Source organism: Carya illinoinensis, chromosome 14 (genome assembly GCF_018687715.1).
Source record: "Carya illinoinensis cultivar Pawnee chromosome 14, C.illinoinensisPawnee_v1, whole genome shotgun sequence".
Classification (NCBI taxonomy): Eukaryota; Viridiplantae; Streptophyta; class Magnoliopsida; order Fagales; family Juglandaceae; genus Carya; species Carya illinoinensis.
Window position 1 is genome coordinate 13,231,224 of NC_056765.1, and position 21,669 is coordinate 13,252,892.

At 35.0% G+C, this 21,669-nt stretch overlaps 1 protein-coding gene across 4 annotated transcripts; it reads left to right on the forward strand.

Moving 5' to 3' along the window:
* The first annotated feature begins 1,366 nt into the window (after positions 1-1,366).
* LOC122294544 lies at positions 1,367-9,094 on the forward strand. Of its 4 annotated transcripts, XR_006237672.1 has the most exons (9): positions 1,367-1,860; positions 3,488-3,982; positions 4,359-4,521; positions 4,871-5,168; positions 6,261-6,333; positions 6,411-6,501; positions 6,960-7,067; positions 7,531-7,610; positions 8,630-8,648. XR_006237672.1 is itself a non-coding variant. In XM_043103374.1 (8 exons), the coding sequence occupies exons 1-8, from the start codon at positions 1,780-1,782 to the stop codon at positions 8,885-8,887; spliced, it is 1,539 nt and encodes a 512-aa protein (XP_042959308.1). In that variant the 5' UTR covers positions 1,368-1,779; the 3' UTR covers positions 8,888-9,094. The 4 variants fall into 4 exon arrangements, 3 of the variants coding, with proteins under 3 accessions (XP_042959310.1, XP_042959309.1, XP_042959308.1); XM_043103374.1 differs by lacking the exon at positions 6,960-7,067 and having other exon boundaries at positions 1,368-1,860; positions 8,630-9,094; XM_043103376.1 differs by lacking the exons at positions 6,960-7,067; positions 7,531-7,610 and having other exon boundaries at positions 8,630-8,858.
* The last annotated feature ends 12,575 nt before the right edge of the window (positions 9,095-21,669 follow it).

The window sequence follows — 21,669 nt, forward strand, 5'->3', positions numbered from 1 at the left end:
ACGAAATGAGTTTTTTTTTTTTTTTTTTCTTGGAAAAAAAATCATATTATTTATATTTTAATAAGACAAAGGTTGATGTTTCTTGAATTTCTAGCAATGCCTCCTCAGTTTCTTCCCATCTCTTATTTCATTATTTTCTATCGATCTTTGGTTACACCAAGAAAATGAAGCTCAAATGAACTAATATATATATATATATATATATATAGTATACCTTTTGATATTATTAATGAGGAAGACTTTTCTGCTAAAGAGACTGATAATATTAATTTTAATAAATGTAGTATTCCGAAAATTAATACTAAATCTATTTACAAAACCAAATAGTTCAGTCTACTTTATATATATATATATATATATATATATATATTATTTTGAAGGTGGATTCAAGGACCCATCTTTTGGTTCAAAATAGCATATCTTCCTCATCTTAACCTTTACACTTGTCTTAGGTTGCGTGTATAAGTGGTTCTTAATGTCACATCGTCTCTTATCATTTAATAAAAACCAATCAACCGACCAACAACCAAGATATGGTATTTCCACAAATTTATTCATCAAATTCTCTTTTGATGGAAGTCCTTAAAACTCCTTTAACTTGAGCAAAAACTAGCATGTGTCTTACTTTTGGACTTTAATACATTCTTCAATGTGTCATTGGACATCAAATTATGTATGATATTTTTTTTTTAAGTAATGCTACCTTTAATAAAAATTTGTCAGTGTTTAGTCTTATCAACTAATGTTATATATTTAAAGTGATTTCTCATTTTAATTATTTAAATAAGAAATCAATTAAAATATGTCACATTAATCTATATGATTGAAAGTTTACAAATGGAAGAATAATATTTATTGATTCGTTTCGTTTTTCATAAAACAATAAAAAACCTCACAAACTTCTTTTGATTGATGATACCACCAATATAATAATTATTCATTTGGTTTATTATTGTACGAGTAATGTTATAATCATAAAAAAATTTTATAAAAATATATTTAAATATTAATGTGACATTTTTTAAAACGTTAAATCTATTTTATAATAAAAATAATTTTTATAATATAACGTGTGATGTTAATTTATAAATTTATTTTTATAAAATCTTTTTATAACTAAAACATTTTTCTTACTCGATTGGCAATTCATCAATTTTTTTTATAGAACTTATTTTGTGATATCAACACACTTGTTATGAATCTAGCAAATAACTTCAAAGAAATAAATAAATAAATAAATAAATAAAGGAAAAAAAATTGGGATAAACTTGCACACAACTTTTGAGAAAAGAAAGCACCTTGTTTGTTTGTGGCGAGTGATAAGGAAGAGCTACAAAAGGGAACGAAAACTGGGAGTATAAAAAGTAAAGCAGTCAAAATGGGGGTGAGTTTAGCGTGAGTCAACGAAAATGCCACCGAGTCCGCGCGCACCGGTTTTGTGTGACGTGTGTGCGTGGCCTCTGGAAGGGGATGGGAGCGAGCGAGTGGCAGCATTAAGGCAGGCAGTAGTAGGCCATCTTTCCCATCCCACCACCTTTCGCCTTCATAACTGTTTTTGATCAGCATCTTCATCCTTAATTTGTCCTTTAAATCCCCACGCATCCCAAGGAACAAGTTTTTATTCCTTTCTGAGCGCTCTCTCTCTCTCTCTCTCTCTCTCTCTCTCTCTGGTATTTAGAATTTCAAAGAGCTTGGTTTACGTTGGATAGGCTTGTGTTTACTGGAAGAGTTCAAATTCTTTGCTGGGCATTTGGGGTTGTGGGGTCTTGTTATGACAGAATGGGAACCGAGGAGAAGCCTGTGGCTAAGGGGCATGTTGTGAGTGAATGCGAAAGCCCGGTTATTGTCCCAGTTCGGAAGGTACTTTGTGCTTCCTTTCTCCTTTCTGCTTTTTAATTTGCAGCTCTTTGAATTATTACTTCCCTATGTCTTTGAAAGCGGTCCTTTCGTATGACTTTCAGTGTTAATCTCATCAGATGCGTGCCAAAGTTAAAGATTTGGGATCGGTTACCTCCAAGTTCTGATTCTATACATATTTTTCCTGTTCCCCTTTGGTTTTCTTTTACTTGTTCTCAAATTCAACTGTCCGAGGCTCCGTTTGAAACTCATATCAGTTTAAGTTTTAAGCTGAGTGTAACGACCAAACACCAAGTCTTAAATCATTGAACTCATTTCAATTCAAAACCACACCTGAGACGTTTCAACTTATCATAAATACATTTAAACTCGTCTTATCATCCAAACACATCTAAACTCATATTAGGTGGTTCCACAAAACTCACTCCTTCATCTAAACTCACTACTATTCATAAAGAATTTTGCTCATCTTAGCTCAACTCAACATCTAAACAGGGCATGAGATTTCCTGTTAATGGGATATGCTTCATTTTAATATGTCGTAGTATTCTTACTTGTAGGAAAAAAATTGAAAGTATCGATCGAGTGTAGAGATGGAATTGAGCTTAAGGGGGTGTCTGGTTGTTTTTATATATACATATTGATAAGTACATATATATATTATATGTATGTATACATATACTCTATGTATACATATTTTCTACGCAAATCCTGTGTTGAAGACTTGTAAGTCTTGCTCCAATTTGGCCAGTCCAATAAAGTAAAAATACATCACGTGTGGTGAGAGGTTATTAACCATCTGATCTTGTGGAAATGAACTAAAATATGCCTCCAGACTACAAAGTTTTATCTTTTTATTTAGCGACAAGATTGAAAATCAGTAGGCGATGATGGATATGAAACTTAGCAATGATTAGGCACAACATTCAATAGAAGAAACTTATATCTGATACATTGAAATTCGGTCAAATACACAAGATATCACAGATAGGAATGCTATATAGCGCTCGGGAGTTAGTTTGAAAGAAGAGTTTCTTGACCTTTACCTACAAGTAAAACCTCCATATTAATATATCTTGTGAATTTATTACGAAAATTCTCTTTTATACTAATTCCACCATCCATTGATGTTTTCATGGTTTCTGCCAAGATGATTAGGTTAGGTGAGTTAAATAATGAGAAGAGGTATTTTTGTGATAAAGTAATTATGAGAAGAGATATCATGTCATTGACCATATCAGATCTACTGGAAAAAGGCTATCTCAGTTTCTCATACAATTATTGCATTGCTATTTCTGATGATAAAAGAGTGCATTCTGTTGCTGGCCGACCTCTTGCAATTCATTAATTATTGCTGTAGATGCAGGGTGACGAGTTGTTCAGATATCTTTTCCTTGGAAATATAACCACCCACTCCTTTTAAGGATTTCAAAGTGTGTTGATTGAAATCAATATATAGAGGGAGAGTTGCATGAACAATACACTTTAAAATCTGAAGTATACCCATTCTGATAAAAAAATCTTAAAGTATGCCCATAATTTTATGCTTCTTAGCTAGGTTGTTAAAAGCAAGAAACTACTGATTGAGCTTGTTTTAAATATTTGCCAAACTATTCTTGTCCCATTTCAGGTAGAAGGCTCGATGGGAGTAACTAAAGATACTCCAAACAGTCATCCCTGGAAACGGCAAAATCTCTTCCTAGAGATACCCTCCAGAACAGGAGGAGAGTCCTCTCAGGATTTTGTTAGTATAAAGATGCCCTCAACACCAACTCCCACTCCCAAGAAAGTAAATTTTCTCCCGTCACATGGTTCTATTGATGAAAGAATTACTGGGTCTCCCGGGCCCTCCTCAGCTAGGGGCAGATCATCCATAAGAAGTCTTTTACCAAAATTAAGCTTCATCTATCGAACTTCCTCAGATATTGAGAAGGGTGCCAATCTAGCTTCTGAAGCTTCATCTACAGAGGCACAAGAAAAGCCTTCAATCTCAAGGTCATATTCACTTACAAAGATATTCACTCCAAGGGTGAAAAGAACATCATCACTTCCTGTAACTCCAATTGCACATTCAAACCCAGAATCTGCACATTCTGGGAGCACAAGTGGATCTCAAAATTCATGTGTAAGTTTTCGTGACTAGTGTATAAGAATGTTTAACCTAGTTTATTGACCTCATCTTCTATGGAACAACACACGATCATAAGCATAATGGGTAGAGCTTCTATGGACTTATTGCTGTTAAATTTTTCATTTGTGATGCTTAGGGGCAAGGAAAATAATTTAAAGTAAAATATTTCTAATGCATAGCATATTACCGTGTAGGCTTCAGAAAAATTAGTCAAGGACATCAGAAGTTCCCAGTACTAACGTTGAGTGCACTTTTTTTCAATTTCCTACATCTTCTATGATTTTTTACTTGTGGGAAGTCTTAATATCACAATCAGAACAATACAAGGATCTGAACGTTTATTACTTCCATTGTGGTTTCCCATTTGCAGAGAAAAGGAGCCCAGCTGCAGATATCTCGCTCTCTTTCAGTTCCTGTCAACAACAAAGAAAGAAGCATAAGGAGGCTGGATTCATTTTTTCGTGTAATTCCTTCTACGCCTCGAGTGAAGGAAGTTGATGCAGCATCAAATACTTCTCCAATCAGGGAAGCTGGTAATTTTGTTGTCTTAATTTCTTTATGCACTTGCCGACACGTTCATGAATATCTAAACTGATTGGATTTTACATTTTATATCTTTGTTATGGGTTTGACAGTCAATTGAGAGGTCAAACTGGGGCAAGGTCTCAGAAACAAGGCCTTATTATTTTGTATTTATTAAATGTCAGTAGGAGTTACAGTGCATGGTCTATATCTAAAAACTTTGCCAATTTACAAGAGGTGTATGGATATATTCTTTCTTTTTTTCAATGGCTTGTGAACTGAATTTCTTATTATTTGTGTTTCAAATGTCTATCAATTGTGGTTATCAGCCTGCTGTCTTATTAGAATCTCATGGTTCAGATAAGAATGATGATGGTGGTGAAGACATACCTGAAGAAGAGGCTGTTTGTAGAATTTGTCTGGTTGAACTTTGTGAAGGCGGTGAGACTCTGAAGATGGAATGCAGCTGCAAAGGTGAACTTGCTCTGGCTCACCAAGAATGTGCAATAAAATGGTTCAGCATCAAGGGCAACAAGACATGTGATGTGTGCAGGCAAGAGGTTAAGAATTTACCTGTCACTCTGTTACGCATTCAAAGCATTCGAACCACCCGAAATACTGGAGCAAATAGAGCCCTGCCAGACATTGATGGATACAGGCAAGTGAACATACTTTAATGTCTGAGAATGTCATTGTGAACATTGATTGCTAATACAAATAAGTTGTAGGAGATAAAGAGAGAATATCAAATCTTATTACAGCCAATCAGCCTCATCTTGTTCTGAAATCTGAGGTGCTACCTGAGTGTTAATCTCTTATGAATATCGAAAAGTCCCTGGACTGTTTCCTTCACTCACCAAATGTGCCCAAAAATTCATCTCAAAATAGTGCTAAACTTTCTCTCTTGAAGGATTTCCTGGATTTAGGTTTGCTTTGCCACCTCAATTACAAAGGTGGAGATGATGTCCTGCATGATGACCTTCAAACAGTGCTTTTATAAGACATTAATTTTTATAGGACATTTTAATTGAACAAAGTAATGCTGCACTGTTATTGTACACTCCGATTTTGGTCAGTGTTACAAGCGTTTTACCACTCGATATCAGTATATGCCACGGTTGAGGTAGTTCTTATAGTGTTCACTCACCACCATACTGGTCCCTAATTTAGTTCTACCCTTTCTCTGCTGCAGGCTTTGGTTACTGTTTGGCCTGACCAACCATTCCCCCTCCCCTCTAATCTCTAAAATAACTACAATTTACTTCACCTTCTATTGTGGCTGCCACATCTACTTCAATGCCATCAGAATTGATATCTAGACACCGGGGGCCAACCACATAATTTTTGCAACAATAAGTACAGAATTTTTCATTTTTCGTCACAATCATTAGAACCAAACTTAAGCATGCTGACTTGAGATTTTTTTATCTCAAGGTATAACTTTTGGCTAAAAACCTTTTGATGCTTGAGCAATTCAAGCGTCTTTTCCACTTAAGTTTTCTGATTTGGTCAAGATCAGAAGGTGTCATCTATCACACCTCCCCCACCCTTTATTTCCATAAATACTTTTCTTAATGCTCAATTGTATTGTATCTTTGAGGAAAGTCATTTATAGTACTTACCAATAAAGAATATCATGTATTGTTCAAGTTGAAGTGTTCCTCATGTTACATCCCAGTTTATCTTGTTTTATTAAGATTTATGATGAAAATGGTCATGCACTAAATTTTATTAGTTTCAATTCATTTAGGGTTTGGCAGGAGGTTCCAGTGCTCGTCATTATCAGCATGCTTGCCTACTTTTGTTTTCTTGAACAGCTACTGGTAAGATTAGCCATTCCACATCCAGTTCTGTCAAATAATAGTTAAATGTCCTTGGTGATATATTTATTTGTGTGCAGGTTGGGAAAATGGGTACTAGTGCAATTGCTATATCTCTTCCATTTTCTTGTGTGCTTGGTCTACTCTCATCTATGACTTCCTCAACCATGGGTATGTTCAGTGTACAGTTGTAGAAATTTGGGAACTTTTTTATAGTTGAATCCACTAAAAAAATCATAGGATCACTTTTAGACCAAGAAAAAAAATTAGGTGGTTCAAGAATGTGATGCTGACTGTCATTTAAAGGAAAAAAATACAGCTATTCTCAATTTTAAAGAAAACACAATACAAACTCTATTGAAAAACAAAAACAAACAACATGAGGTAAAATTGCAAAAAAGTTGAAAAACTAATAAATAAAAGACCCAGCCTGTTTACATGTGATTCTAATCTAAACCTAACAAAAGTTCAAGAAGTTTTAAAACAACCTAAATTGTAACCAATGCAAACAATTGACAGCATGATAAAATTAGAAGTGAACTATTGATGACTTCAGTCATGTGTCATGTTTCAATTTAAATTACCTTTGATTATTTTTTACCATTCTCACCCCCCTTGCATTACCGAAGGTGCACTAGCGGAAAACTCCTCGCCGAGGACCTGTGCACCCCCGGGATTTGTGGGGACTTTGTTCCGGGACTCCCGGTGACAATCAAAGTTTTTTACCATTCTCACAAGTATGTATTTGTTGCTTTTATATGTTAATGAAAACTCGTAAACGACAATCAAACTGATTTCTTTTAGACTGAGAAATGTTTCAAAATAAAATATCATATTAATTTATCTTCTCTTAGTTATTTTAGTTTGATTTTCATCATGGCTTTGGCGCTGGGCATGTTGGCAAACATCCTTAAGAAATAATGTACAGTGGATAAATCTGTCATAAGGATATTGTCATAGGAACCACTTACTGTTATTTTTATTCATAAAAAAAAAATCATAGGAAGTATTTACTGAAAATTGGATATGTGGACAAGTGGACTACATCTAGAAACTAGGTTAATCATTCACAGACCGTACAAAACATCAAAGCTTCGAAGGTTTAAAATGTCCTGGTAAATGTTGGTTCAATAAAATATCACAAATAAGTATTTTTCCCACAATTTTGCTGACCCACACCTTTTGAACCTTTGTATACAGTGAAAAGAAGATTTGTTTGGGTTTTTGCGTCAATCCAGTTTGCTCTGTTAGTTATCTTTGCACATATATTTTACACCTTGGTAAGAGCCTCTCTACTTTATATTTTTTCATTGCTTGCTTAGCTCTGCTGAAACTACAATAAAGCTTATCTTAGAAATTTAGTATGAGTATTTAGTATAATCATGAGCAGGACAGATTTGACCCCATCTCCCTTTGGACCTTCTGGTTCATTTACCATGTTTAAACGCTACAAAAAGGACTTTTAAAAAATAATGATTAAACATTAAAAAAAATAATAGTATTTTCCTGCCTAAATCTGACATGCTACTGATCTTGGGATCATGACCAAAGTTCTATTCATAAAAATGAGCATATGCATTCTCAAAGTTTTGGGTGAGATCATTCTAATTTGATACAGGCAATGAACTCGATAGAAATCATACATGACCCAGATGATCATTTTTCTCTTTTTGCTCATCACATTGGTATAAATCAGTTAATAGCATCTATCAAGATGCCCTATTCATTGGCCATGAATCTGTCTTGGTTTGTGCATCTTCAGACCCCATACAAGCTAATACCAAGCAGAAAAAATGGATGCCACATACATTAGATCATATCTTTGGAAAACTACAGCTTACCCCTCAAAACTATCTTCCCTTCAATATGAGTAACTAAATCAGCAGAGTCGTCATTTAGCCCCCACTTTTAAAACACAAGTTGCAATTCACTGTCATTTTGATTTGACTACTATGATGGACAAAATTAGGTAACATGGTACGATCTTAACGGTTTAATTATAAATTAGGTGATAATTTTCAAAATCGGTGGTAGTTGGGGGCAAAATGATAAATTTGGTATTTTTGTGTTCATTGCAAAAGGAGGGATAGCTTGAAGCGGTAAAATGTAATTTTCCCTATATTTTCCCAGCCCTATTTTCCTCATTGAAATAACTGTAGCAATCCTCTTCACTTTCTTGTGGCACTATTTATAGTATGGGATGCTGAAGTTACGATTTGATGACCTGAAAGAAGACCATCCAAGTCACACTAAACTAATAGAAATTGTATCAATGCTTGCATTTATTTATGGAATGCAGGTTCAATTGCAAGCAGTTCTGTCGATTCTGCTGGCAACGTTTGCTGGGCTTGGTGTTTCAATGAGTGGAAGTTCTATTCTTGTTGAATTTTTGAGATGGAGAAGAAGGCGGCAGGCTCAGTCAGAGCAGCATCATGGTTCACAAGTGATGACTCAACCTAGTCGATTTCCTAGATCTTTAAATTCACCACAGATGCGCCCTCCCGAACGCCACCGCCAATCTGAAGTGGAAAATCGAGATGCATTTAGCCGGGGTTGAAAAGGTATCCCATTGGTGGTTAAGATCACATTGTTTTGTTTAACTAGCTAATTTTGTTGCACCAGAGAAAGAGGAACGTCATGTCTTTTATGGTACTTCGCTACAGGCCACCATATATGTATTTTTACATGTTTATCACACAGACTTGTTTGTACAGGCTTCTGATGGTAGTAGAATTAATGCAGGATGCATTATTCTGTTGCAATATATATACATCTATATATACACACAGATTTGCAGATTCCAGACGTTTTGTCTGAATCTCAGATTTTGTGTTTGCGGATATAATCTATTAGCAATAGCACCGGTTTTCTCTACTTTGTGGTCTTCCAGGGAAACTTACACGTGGCACAAACATCTCCTATCTCATAGGCTTTTAAACCTTTGAATTTGAACTTTCTTATTTTCTTACTATGCTGTGGACCAATATGGCTAGTAAGTATATTCGTTGACAGACAAACGGTCATTAGAATGCAGAGAATGGAAGTGGTATTACGTGATGTTCCATTAAAATAAGATGAATGTTCCAACAAGAAATTATAGCAACAGCACAGTGCGCTGCCTCTTCTCATTCCTCCTCTGTTTGTTTCCCAAGAAAAAAACAAAACGATAGAGGAATCAATAACGAACAAACTAGCTTGGAAGATCATAGCTAGTGATCTTTCAGATTTACGTATCACCTGTATGTTTAAAATCTTAAGACCTTGTTATCGCTTTACATTGTCTGGTATGGAATCTATCCAATTGGCAATTGTTGATGTTTTTTAATATGATTTTTCTGGACAATAATTTCTATCCCATAACGAGGAGTTCAGAATGTCTTATTTCAGAGATTCCTGCAGGTTGCCATACAAATAAAGCCTGCATTTTTTGTTTGAGGGTACATTTCATTCACATTTCGGGTCTCATACCACGACAATTCAATCCTTACCATCTCAAGGTTTGTCCAAAACTTGTTCTTGAAGTAGCTATGCCAAAAGGGAAAGCTGTTATCATTCATTCATTTGAAAAATTTACATACATGATTGGATATATTCTGGAATGTATTATAGAAAACTAAAATTTTCTATCAGAAAGTATTATGAAGAATTAACATTTTCTATATATTTAAATGAATAATGTTAGATACAATTTTAAAATATAAAGAGAAAAAATGGAGCGTGTCATAAAAAACCTTTTTTAATTAGTTAATTGCTGGTGCAGGAGAGACTGTCGCTTTGGATTATTTAATTACTGGAATCATATTATTCAATTATAATGGGAAATTCCACTAATCTTATCCTACATCCAAGTTCTTAACTCCTATAGATGAATTCAGCAAAGAAAGATATTCACTGTCAAGGAACCATTGCATGGGCTGCTAGTGGAAATATATATATATATATGTAGAGCAATACTACATACAGTCGTGGAATTGTAAACGCCGTGCAAACCCTTTGAAAAAGAGGGGTCCATGATTAAAAAGTTAGTTTTTTTTCATATAAGTCCCATATTAATTCATTTTTTTCAAAGTGACTGCACGCCGCTTGCACAATCACGATTGCAAATATCATTTCTCATATATATATCAACTGAAACTGAAAATCATGCCCTTGTCTTTTGCATAGAATTTGCACCCACTAAAAAAATGTGTGATCTATAACTTCCATCTTTTAAAAAAGGACAAAAAAAAAAAAAGAACTTTGTTCTTATACAAAATAAAAATAAAATATATTTACTGAAAGATAATTTCAATGTTATAAAAGATTATCTCAATTCTCAAAAATCAAGATACCCTAACTTCATTCCCTATTACCATTTAAAATTCCTCTTTATCCTCTCTTTCTAAGTGACCACTACAAGAAAAAGAGAAATCTACAACCACAAAGAAATTTCAAAAAAGTAAATTCACAAACTGACATAGATTCTTGTATTATGTTAGATTTATTTTACAATAAAAAGTAAAATGGGTTAATTATAAAGGTTCTTTAGTAAATTTGAGTGGCAGTGATTGTAGTGGAATTTTAATCTCTAAAAGTTTTTATCCCTACTCTAGACACATAAAATAGATCTCATAATATTTGTTAAACATTTAATATTGCATGAAAAACTCACATATATAGTTATAAATACTGTAAAATCTATTTTATCTATTTTGTTTCTCTCATTCTAAATTTTAAAATTTAGATTAAAACCCAAAAAACTCTAAATTCATTCTCATATATGCTCGAATGAAAGGGTTGTGTGTTGCATTTTATTTTATTTTGTGGTGTCTCTAATTGTTAATTTGTTCTCTCGATCTATAAATGTTTGGTACTTCAAGTACTATCCATTCAATAATCCATAAAAATATGATAAACACAATTATTTTCACAATCATGTTTTAAATGAAAGATATTTTTATAAAAGAATTTATAAAAATATCATCATTTTACAAAAATACCCTTATGGAGTAATGATATATGCACAACCATTTTTACAACCTTTTACACAATCGCGTTTTAATATTAGAGTATTTATTTAGATATGTAAAACATATCATCCATATTGGTAGGATTCAAATTTTAAAATTTATGTTTCAAATTAAATTATGTTATGTAGACACTTTATTAAGCCTACCATCCATTGAGTATTACTTGAAAGCTAATTGGGATGCACCTGTGACTGAAAAATCTAAGAAGACGGGTCTTGGAATCATCATTAGAGATGAGGCAAGCGACATTATGGCCAATGTATGTACAAATGTTAGATATCACATGAAGCCTGTTATAGCTGAAGTCATGGCATTAAGGAAGGCAATGGGGGTATGTTTTGATTTGGGATTTGCTAGAGTAATTTTTGAAGGGAATTCAGAGGTCATTGTAAAGGCCACAAACAACAATGAAGAAATTAGCAGAGAGTATAGCTCACTGAAATATGATGTTAGAAGTATGTTGAATGCAAGTTTTGGTTGGAAAGTGACTTTCAATTTAAAAGAAGCAACAACTCATTTACTTGCAAAAATGGCATTAGTGCAAGCTGAGAAAAGGATATGGTTAGAAGAATGACCTATAGAGATTGTGAATACTGTTCTTAAGGATAAATATTGTAAGAGGTTTGCTACGGATTAGCCACTGGTCACGGCTGATCCGTAGCATACCTTACGTGTAAATTTTTTTTTTTTTTTAACACAAAGCCGATTCCCTCTCTCAACTCACCCAACCCCGCCGTGCGCCACCTGTAGTGCCACTGACCACCTCACCGGCTCTCCCTCACACCGGTGACCCTCCAGTCACCTTTGACCGTCCACGGCAGCCCCCACGCGCAACCCACTCTCCTCTTCCGAAATGGGTCTTACATGAATTTAGCCACCATACCGCCACCGTACGCTAGCCCAGCCACCACCACCGCCGAACCTCACGACCTCCCAACAACCCCCACCGTCGAACCCAAGTCACGACAACCACAACAACCCTCTCCTCCCTCTCCATCGCATCTCACAACCCGAAATGGGTCTCCCCCTTTCTTGCCACCATGCCGCTAGCCCAGTCACCACCACCGAGCCCCACGACCTCCCAACAACTCCCACCGTTGAACCTAAGTCACGGCAACCCCTCATCCCTCTCCATCGCAACATACATGGCCCTGGTAGTTTGCCATTTTTGGGAGTGGACGGCTTCAGTGTGACGCCCTCAAATCCCCACGCACAGACACAGAAAAATCGAGACGTCTGGATGATGACATCACGGGTCACCACCCTATCGACGAGTGCCAAGTGTGTGTATAAGCAACAAATGTGCACGAGAAACACGCAGCGAAAAGCAAAATCATAAACTAAGTACCAGAATTTTTCTTGTTTAATATAAAACTGTTCAAAACATACATAATAAAATATTACATCACACAAATATTGTTTTAAAAACTAACTACAAAGCATAGACTTTAACTTCAGCACCCCGGCGGAGCCGCATCCTCGGGCTCAGCCTCTTCCTCTTCCTCGAACTCTGCACCAAAATCTACGGTACCAAAAATGGTGTTGCAGATAAGTAAAATCCAAATACCACCAGATATAAATATATTAACTCAAACAATATGCATGAAAGAATGCAATGCACATGTATGTAATATGTAACGTACGCTTCATGGGACAAATAACCAAGCAATCACAAACAACCAAAACCGTGGGAGCTCGTGGGAGCTGCTCCGGCAACGGATTGAGGCCGAAAATGGGTGGTTTAGATCGGCAAGAGGTAGGGAAAGAACCTATGAAGAGATAGTGGCCGGAGGTGGTGCGACGGCACCGGAATCGGTGAAAAATCGTGTGGCTTGGAGGAGCTTGTGGTGGCTAACGGTGGTTCGGATGGAGGTGAAACTTGGTGGGGATGTTCACCGGTGAGAGGGGAAGAAAATTGGGTGGGTAGTGTAGGCTACGCCGCATGCGAGCGGCGGTTTTGAGCTGAGAATGAAACCAGCGACAGAGAGGAAAACAGGGCTAGTGTCGTGACTTCCAGGGGCTCGTGGCGGCTAACGGCTGGTCCGATGGCTCTGAAAATTGGTGGGGATGATCTCTGGTGAGAGGGGAAGAGAATGGTGGGGGTGGTGCACTACACGGTGGCCGGACGGCGGCGCATTGGGCTGGCAACAGGCGGCGACGGGAAGGGGAGGGAGAGCTGTTCGGCGTACGCGGGAGAGAATGAAGAAGAAAGAAGAAGAAAAAGAAAGAAAAAGGAAAGGAAAAAGAAAAAGACAAAGAAAAGAAAAGAAAAGAAAAGATGAGGGAAAAGAAATGAGGTCCAGTCCTCACTCCGGAATCTAAAAACTGATCCGCCAAAAACTATTTTTAAAAACCGTAAAACGACTAAATAAATTAAACACAACATCAAATAAATAAAAATCAATTTAAATACATTAATTTAAAATAAATAAACCAATATATTAATTAAATTAAAAACAAATCCTTCAGTGAAAATACACGTAAAAGCGGGTCATCACATCCTCACCCCTTAAAAACAAATTTCGTTCTCGAAATTTGCAAGATCAAACACCAGCGCCAAAAAGATACAGGATACAACTCTGAACATAATTGAGAGATACCTATCATCGACAACTCCCAACAAACCCAACAATTATTATCTTTTCACCATAAATTACTAATATCAACGACGTTTCCGTTTTACCTTCCAAACTTTCTTCCCATTCCAACTTTGGTAATCTAATAGTCACTTCCAAAGTTAACCATCCATAAACCAAATTGCACAACCAAAAGATTAATCTCTTATTAAAACTTCGATCACTACTAATTCTTCAAAATCAACACAAATTTGAACTTCTAAGAATCTCCAAAAATCAAGCTTTCGCGCGCACTCTGATAACTCACCAAAATACATAAAGGCTATATCCTCAAAAATTAATATCATGAAGAACAAGCCCAATCCACACCTAATCACAAGAAAACTTTTAACACATTTCTATAAAAAATCATATACCTTCAAAACCCACAAATCTCCATTCATTCCTCAGTTGGCTATCACTGCCTTAAACAAAAACCAACATTCCGCAAAAATACATACATTGATTGATGACAGAAACCAGTACTAATCAACCTCTAGGCCCCAATTTGAAAACACATAACATCATCCTAAAATACACGTCTCTTCTAAAGATAAGGAACATCTCTAAAAGGCCCAAGTCCTTCCCGGCCAACCAACGAGAGTGCTTATAACTTCTATCCGATATCCCATACTTCAAACTCATAACCTATATTATGAATAACACCTAATCTTGCAATAACTAACTCACTATAAACTACCATTGACTTCACCTAGACATAATCAAAATGCTCTTGGTAACTCACCCACCTACTTATACTCTCAAAAACTCTAGTTCTAGTACAACTAATTTCTTCAATAGCACTTCACAAATAAATCTCAAGACAGGCTATACTGTTTAAATCTTCAATCCATCAAAAACTATTAAACAACACTCATGGATCCTAATGCTTTATTACTTCACACATATGATTATGCTACCCACCGTTGGTGCATAAGTTTCAACTTCCAAAATTGATTACTTCATACACCACACATGGTGACTTAATGATCTCTTTTCAAGTTAAATAACCATATCCCCAATTCTTCCAACTGGATACTTGATCTCCAAAGAAAAGTATAGCCTCACCAATTTAAATTCCTATGACTTCAAGTCGCAATTACTTCTCAAGATAAACACAACAGTCATTTTAAACCATCATCCCAAAGGATAACCCGCTTCGATTGCACATTCCGTTCAACTTACCAAACAACTCAAAGCCAAAATCTCTTGAATTTAATATTACCACACAGATTCCTCTTCAACTCCTACCAAGCCAAAAATAGATGAGACTAGGACCCGCACTCCCCGGAATCCATATGCACTTACCAGTACTACTCATCCATCTCATGTACTCTTAGCCAACACCACAAATCATTCAAATGTACAAGTGATCCATTATCACATTTCCGTCACCTGGACTTAAATCCTCAACTTAACAAGAATAATTCCTGAATCTACTCAACTTGTATCCTTAAATCAGCAACTAGCCATTGCTTAAAGTTTGGTACCGAGAATGACCTTAAACCTGTTAAGAATCCATTCCCAAAAGTCTACAGATCATATAGCCTCAAATTCAATCGTATTCAATACCAACACAAAATCTACTAATTTCCAACACCCTGATGGACCTATATCTTTCAAGTCGATAGAATCATTTCCTAAAATCTGCCACTACAATCTCGGGTTAACAATAATTATTTTCTAAACTAGCTCGATATCTTCAATCCTCAAAGAAATCTACTCTAGAAAAATTCTCATATCAATAACTCAACTCCAAATAACCCCATTTTAATGGTTACAAACTAATCACTCACTAGAGTAGAGCAAGTTACAGCAATAAGTCTGAAAAATTAAGAACTCAATTCTTATTGTAATTCAGTCCTTCAACTCTGCAATTCTAAAACCTTAAATCGAATAAGGATCATCTTTCGGAACTTCTAAGATTAAGGAACTTACATCCCATAAAAGAAAAATTGACTCTCAAATCCTTCAAAGTCTAAAACATTACTAGATAATAAATCATTTTCTGAAATTCTCAAGATTGGTAGCTTTAATCCAAAAAATTCACCTTAAAAGCTTGTAAAATCTAAAGCCTCAATTGCCACCAAATTACTTATCCGAATCACAAAATCTACAACTTAAAATTTAATTATTCCCCCCACAAAGCTTGTCGAACCTAACACCTTAATTACTATAAACTTATTTTCCTAAAATCTATAAGGCCCCAAACTTTAAAACTTTGTTGAAACTTCAAAAAATCTAACATTGAAATTTGTTGAACTTACAACCTACTACGTCATATACCATTATCATAAACTCCATGGAACCAAAGAATTCAATTATTCTACTTCCCTAAAAGATCACCCAGATCATGTCATTCTCTCCAAGCCTCAATAATATATATAAAAAAAAAAAACAAATCACACAAGGCGTTCATCACGAAAGATTAGATTAGACCCATACCTGCCATGACTCCGGCATTCTGAGTTGCTGGTGCCTCATCATCAACATCTCTGGGTGTAATAGCATAAACCCAGGCTTGCACTATTTGTCTTGGATTTGTTCTTCCACCGCGTCTACCTCCACAGCTTCCTTGAACTCTGACGGGGCACTCACGAGCAATATGTCCCACTTGGCCGCATAGGTAACACTGGGGTCCACCACTCAGCCGACACTCGCCCTCATGAGTTCTATTACAAATTTCACAAATTGGCATCCGTCCTCCCATACGAACACCTGAGGACACTTGTGGTCGGGTCCCGATCCGCTGAATAAATTTCTGAGGCGAATCTGAACTACTTCCTTCACCAGAAAAACTCCGTCTCTTATGTCCTGGAGGGGAGCCCATACTTAGATTATTCTCTCGCTCTACAAGGGTGGCCACGTCCACTAAATCCTGAAAAGTGGATATCCGGTGGCTAACCACCATACGGCGTATATCAGGACGTAGTCCCTCCTAGAAAAGCTTAGCTTGCATTTCCTCTGTGGCGATGAGATGGGGAGCAAATCGCCCAAGTTCTAAAAATCTCCGGGTGTACTGTTCCACGGTCATGCTCCCTTGGACCAAGCTTGAGAATTCTCTTGCCTTTTGCCATCTCACGGAAGCGGGAAAGAAGCGATCATTAAACTCTTTCTTAAAGCGCTGCTAGGTTACAGCGGCGAAAGATCCCAGTTCTGATTCCAGCATTACTCTCTTGGTATCCCACCAATCAGAAGCGGTGCCTTGCAACAGATAACTGGCATAGAGTACTTGTTACGCCTCAGTGCAACCACACACCTCAAAAGTTCTTTCCAAGTCTTTGATCCACTTTTCAGTTTGAAGTGAATCCTTTTTTCTAGTGAAGTGTGGAGTTCTATGCTCCAGAAAGCGCTCATAGGTGCACCCAGCTTGCACCCCTCCACTAGGCCCTCCAGGTAGTAGCCATGACCCTCCTTGTTGCCAAGGCCCTCATTGTTGTGGCCAAGAACATCCTGGTTGTGGCCAAGGCCCTCCCTGCTGTGGCCAAGGCCCTCCCTGCTGTGGCCTAAAATTCTGTTGCATGAACTCAGTCATCTGCCTTATCGCTTGGGCTATGGAATTATCTCTCGATGTATCGTCCCGTGACTCCTGAGTAGATTTCCTTGGTCTCACCATTTTTCCTGCCACAACACAACCTTTGACCCCATTTAAGAAAATAAATAAAACTAACATAAAACCAAAAACCAAAACTAACACCACATAGTAAGAAACAAAAGAAACCAGCATGCAATAACATAACTAAATATATAAAAACAAGCAAACAAATTCAAACAAATAAAACATGTCAAATAGCAACTTTACTTAAAATAAGTTTTAAAACACAACTTTAAAAAAGCTTCTGGTACTACACCTGCGAGACATGTGGTTTTACCTAGAGCCAAACTGCTCTGATACCACTTGTGACGCCCCCAAATCCCAACGTACAGACACGGAGAAATCGAGACGTCCGGATGATGACATCACGAGTCATCACCCTATCGACGAGTGCCAAGTGTGTGTATAAGTAACAAATGTGCACGAGAAACACGCAGCAAAAAGCAAAATCATAAACTAAGTACCAGAATTTTTCTTATTTAATACAAATCTGTTCAAAACATATATAATAAAATATTACATCACACAAATATTGTTTTAAAAACTAACTACAAAGTATAGACTTTAACTTCAGCACCCCGACGGAGCCGCATCCTCGGGCTCAGCCTCCTCCTCTTCTTCGAACTCTGCACCAAAATCTACGGTACAAAAAATGGTGCCGCAGGTAAGTAAAATCCAAACACTACCAGATAAAACCATATTAACTCAAACAACATGCATGAAAGAATGCAATTCACATGTATGCAATATGTAACGCACGCTTCATGGCACAAATAACCAAGCAATCACAAACAATCAAAACCAAGCACTCCGTCCTCAATTCATCCGACCCCTGAACTCCTCGGACTCAGTCCGGAATCAACCAACCAGCAGATAAATATTTATTGTAAGAGTAAAATATATTTAAATCTAAAAGTAGAGTTTGAAAAATACTTATAGCGCTATATGGTATTTTTCGAAAGCTCGCGGCGTTGCAAACGGCGACGGTTCTGGGCTGAGAATGAAACCGGCGACAGAGAGAAAAACAGGGTTGGTGCCGTGACTTCCAGGGGCTCGTGGCGGCTAACGGCTGGTCCGATGACTCTGAAAATTGGTGGGGATGATCTCTGGTGGAAGGGAAAGAGAATGGTGGGGGTGGTGCACTACACGGTGGCCGGACGGCGGCGCACTGGGCTGGCAAACAGGCGGCGACGGGAAGGGGAGGGAGAGCTGTTCGGCGTACGCGGGAGAGAAGGAAGAAGAAAGAAGAAGAAAAAGAAAGAAAAAGGAAAGGAAAAGGAAAATGAAAAAGAAAATGAAAAAAAAAAAAGAAAAGAAAAGGAAAGAAAAGATGAGGGAAAAGAAATGAGGTACAATCCTCACTCCGGAATCTAAAAATTGATCCGCTGAAAACTATTTTAAAAATTGTAAAACGACCAAATAAATTAAACACAACATCAAATAAATAAAAACCAATTTAAATACATTAATTTAAAATAAATAAACCAATATATTAATTAAATTAAAAACAACTCATTCAGTGAATATATACGTAAAAGTGGGTCATCACATTCAGAGTGTTGGGGCCTTAGGAAGAAATTGGACAATTTGCTTAAGGAGAAATTGGTCAATCTGCTTAGTCACGTAATGTGTGATTTGGCTGATGTCAAATAGTAGCTGATGCCAATACTTTTTCATATTGTAATGACTGAGACTTTGGTATTGCAACAAAAATTTATCGATGGTTCTTGATTTAAAAAAAAAAAAAAAAAAAACCTACTATCCACACCGATTTATAAATAAAATTTTTTATTTATATAAAATGTTGTTAATTTGATAGGTCATTTCAAAAAAATATTCATAATTTAAAATATAATTATATAAATATTTATAAAAGTAGTTATATATTTACCATTTTCTTAATTTCATATTGGCATATTGCAGGGTAGATTTAGCATGTGAAATTTGCCACAAAATTCTAATATCATCTTATCTCACTATTATAATTTTTTTAAATTTTTATATAGAATATAATAAATAATTTAATTTTTATAAATTTTAAAATAATAATAATAATATTAAAAAATAATATTTTAAACTTCCATATAGATAAATTTTTTTATTACAAACTAATGGAAGATTTGGCTGGACTTTTTCAAAAATAATGCCAGATCTCCCCGCTGCCGTTCCCAGTTTTTTTTTTTTAATTCTTTTTCTTAGTGATTAAAAAAAATTATTTAATATTATTGTGAATTTTTTATTTTTATAAATATTTAAACGTATTAAACAATAATATATAAAAAAATTTAAAACTAGCGGGAGCTTCCATAGCGGTGACACTAGCAGGCTCTTTTTGCAAAGAAGAGAGTTCAAACTGTCAAACTCGTTACCGATGCAAAACAAGATCTCGTGAATGTCGTGGATGTCTCCCAACAACTCACGATTTCATGATCACGTAACTCGTGGATAATACTGATTTTTTTATTCTTTTTAATTTAGAAAAATAAAAAACCTGCCAAATGTGATCCACGCGTGCCAGATCGGGATTAAGACTCCCTCTCCTGTTCAAATAAAATTATGTTCGGCTACTGAGATAATTTTAAATATTTTATAAATAGTAAAAATAATAATAGATAATAATAAATAAAAAAATTAATAATAAAATATGTTGAAAATAATCCACCACTCAAAACATTTTTTTTTAACAAGCGAATAAACTTCAATAAATAGAAAAAATGAAAATACAAAATTTGATATTATTAAATTGGTTTTAATTTTAAATATTTTACTCTAATACTTTTAACTTTAATAAAATTAACTTATATATACGAGAGAATCCTCACCGATCAGTTATAATTTATTTTTTCTACAATTTTTTTTACTACATTTTAAAACTATTTAGATATTTAAAAAAAATCATATATTCATTTAAAAATATTTACTTAATCATTAAATAAAAAATAAAAAATAAAAGAACATTTCGCACCTGTAGAAATCTGTGAACATAAATTTCCTATCTTTGAACACGTGGCATAAAAACATCCCATGAAGGATGAACACAAAAAAGGACATACATACATATATATTTTATTATTTCTCATGACTCTCATAATATTGAAGATATCTTCAACTTATATACTTCGTTTGAGAATCTATAAATGCATGGGATAGGATGGAATGAGTGTAACAAATGAATGGGATTCATTTATATATATTTTAAAAGAAGAAAATAAAAAGGAATAGAAAGTAAGTAACTTTATTTTAGAATTTAAAATAAAAATAAATGTAAAATGAATATTTTATGGCAACACTATTATAGATGAGATAAAATAAGATGAGAAATTTATAAATAGTAGTGAAATAATTTAGATTAATATTTTTATTGAGTTTTGGAAAATGACTCCAATGAGAGAGTAAAAGTTGAAAATATAAATTTTTAATATAAATTTTATAGTAGGATTTTAAAAAATTGAATTATTTCTTATATTTTATATAAAAGTCTGATAAAATTATAATGATTAGATAAAAAAAAAAATATCAGAAAGAAATTAAAAAGTATTTGTATTTAAGTAATTCTTAAATGCTAAAATGAGATGAGATGAAACTAAATGACCATCCAAATGAGACCTAAATAATGATATGATACTACTTAAATAGGTGAATTTTGAACTGTTTATTTTGTATGTCATTGTTTACTGATATTTTCTCAAAATAACAGGTTGGTGAATTTAACTCGAATTAATTGTAATTATATAAAAATTAATGTTACCTACTAAGTACTATCTTTTTTATTATTATTCTCTTGTTATCTTAGTATTTTTTTTTATTTTTTATTTTTATATTAGAAGATTTGGGGAGGGGGATCAAACTTAAGACCTCTATTATGGAGGTTGGGTTTCATGCTATCTGAGCCACATGCTCTTGACCGTTATCTTAGTATTTGGAATTAAATAATTATAGACTATTTATTATGTCTAATTTATAAACCAATCATTTGATAGTAAATGATGCTAAGAAAATAAGAAAATGATAAAAAATTAGATGATAAATAATTTTTTTAAAAATAAATAAATAAACAACAGCATCGTATGACAAAAAACGAATATTCCAAATTATAAGGCCAGAATTAGAAATTAAAAGA

Excerpts from the sequence above, each read along its gene's own strand:
- LOC122294544 (XM_043103374.1), top strand. The coding sequence starts at position 1,780 with ATGGGAACCGAGGAGAAGCCTGTGGCTAAGGGGCATGTTGTGAGTGAA. Across the intron at positions 3,983-4,358 it reads GTGGATCTCAAAATTCATGT|AGAAAAGGAGCCCAGCTGCA; the intron begins GTAAGTTTTCGT and ends TCCCATTTGCAG. Across the intron at positions 6,334-6,410 it reads GTTTTCTTGAACAGCTACTG|GTTGGGAAAATGGGTACTAG; the intron begins GTAAGATTAGCC and ends ATTTGTGTGCAG.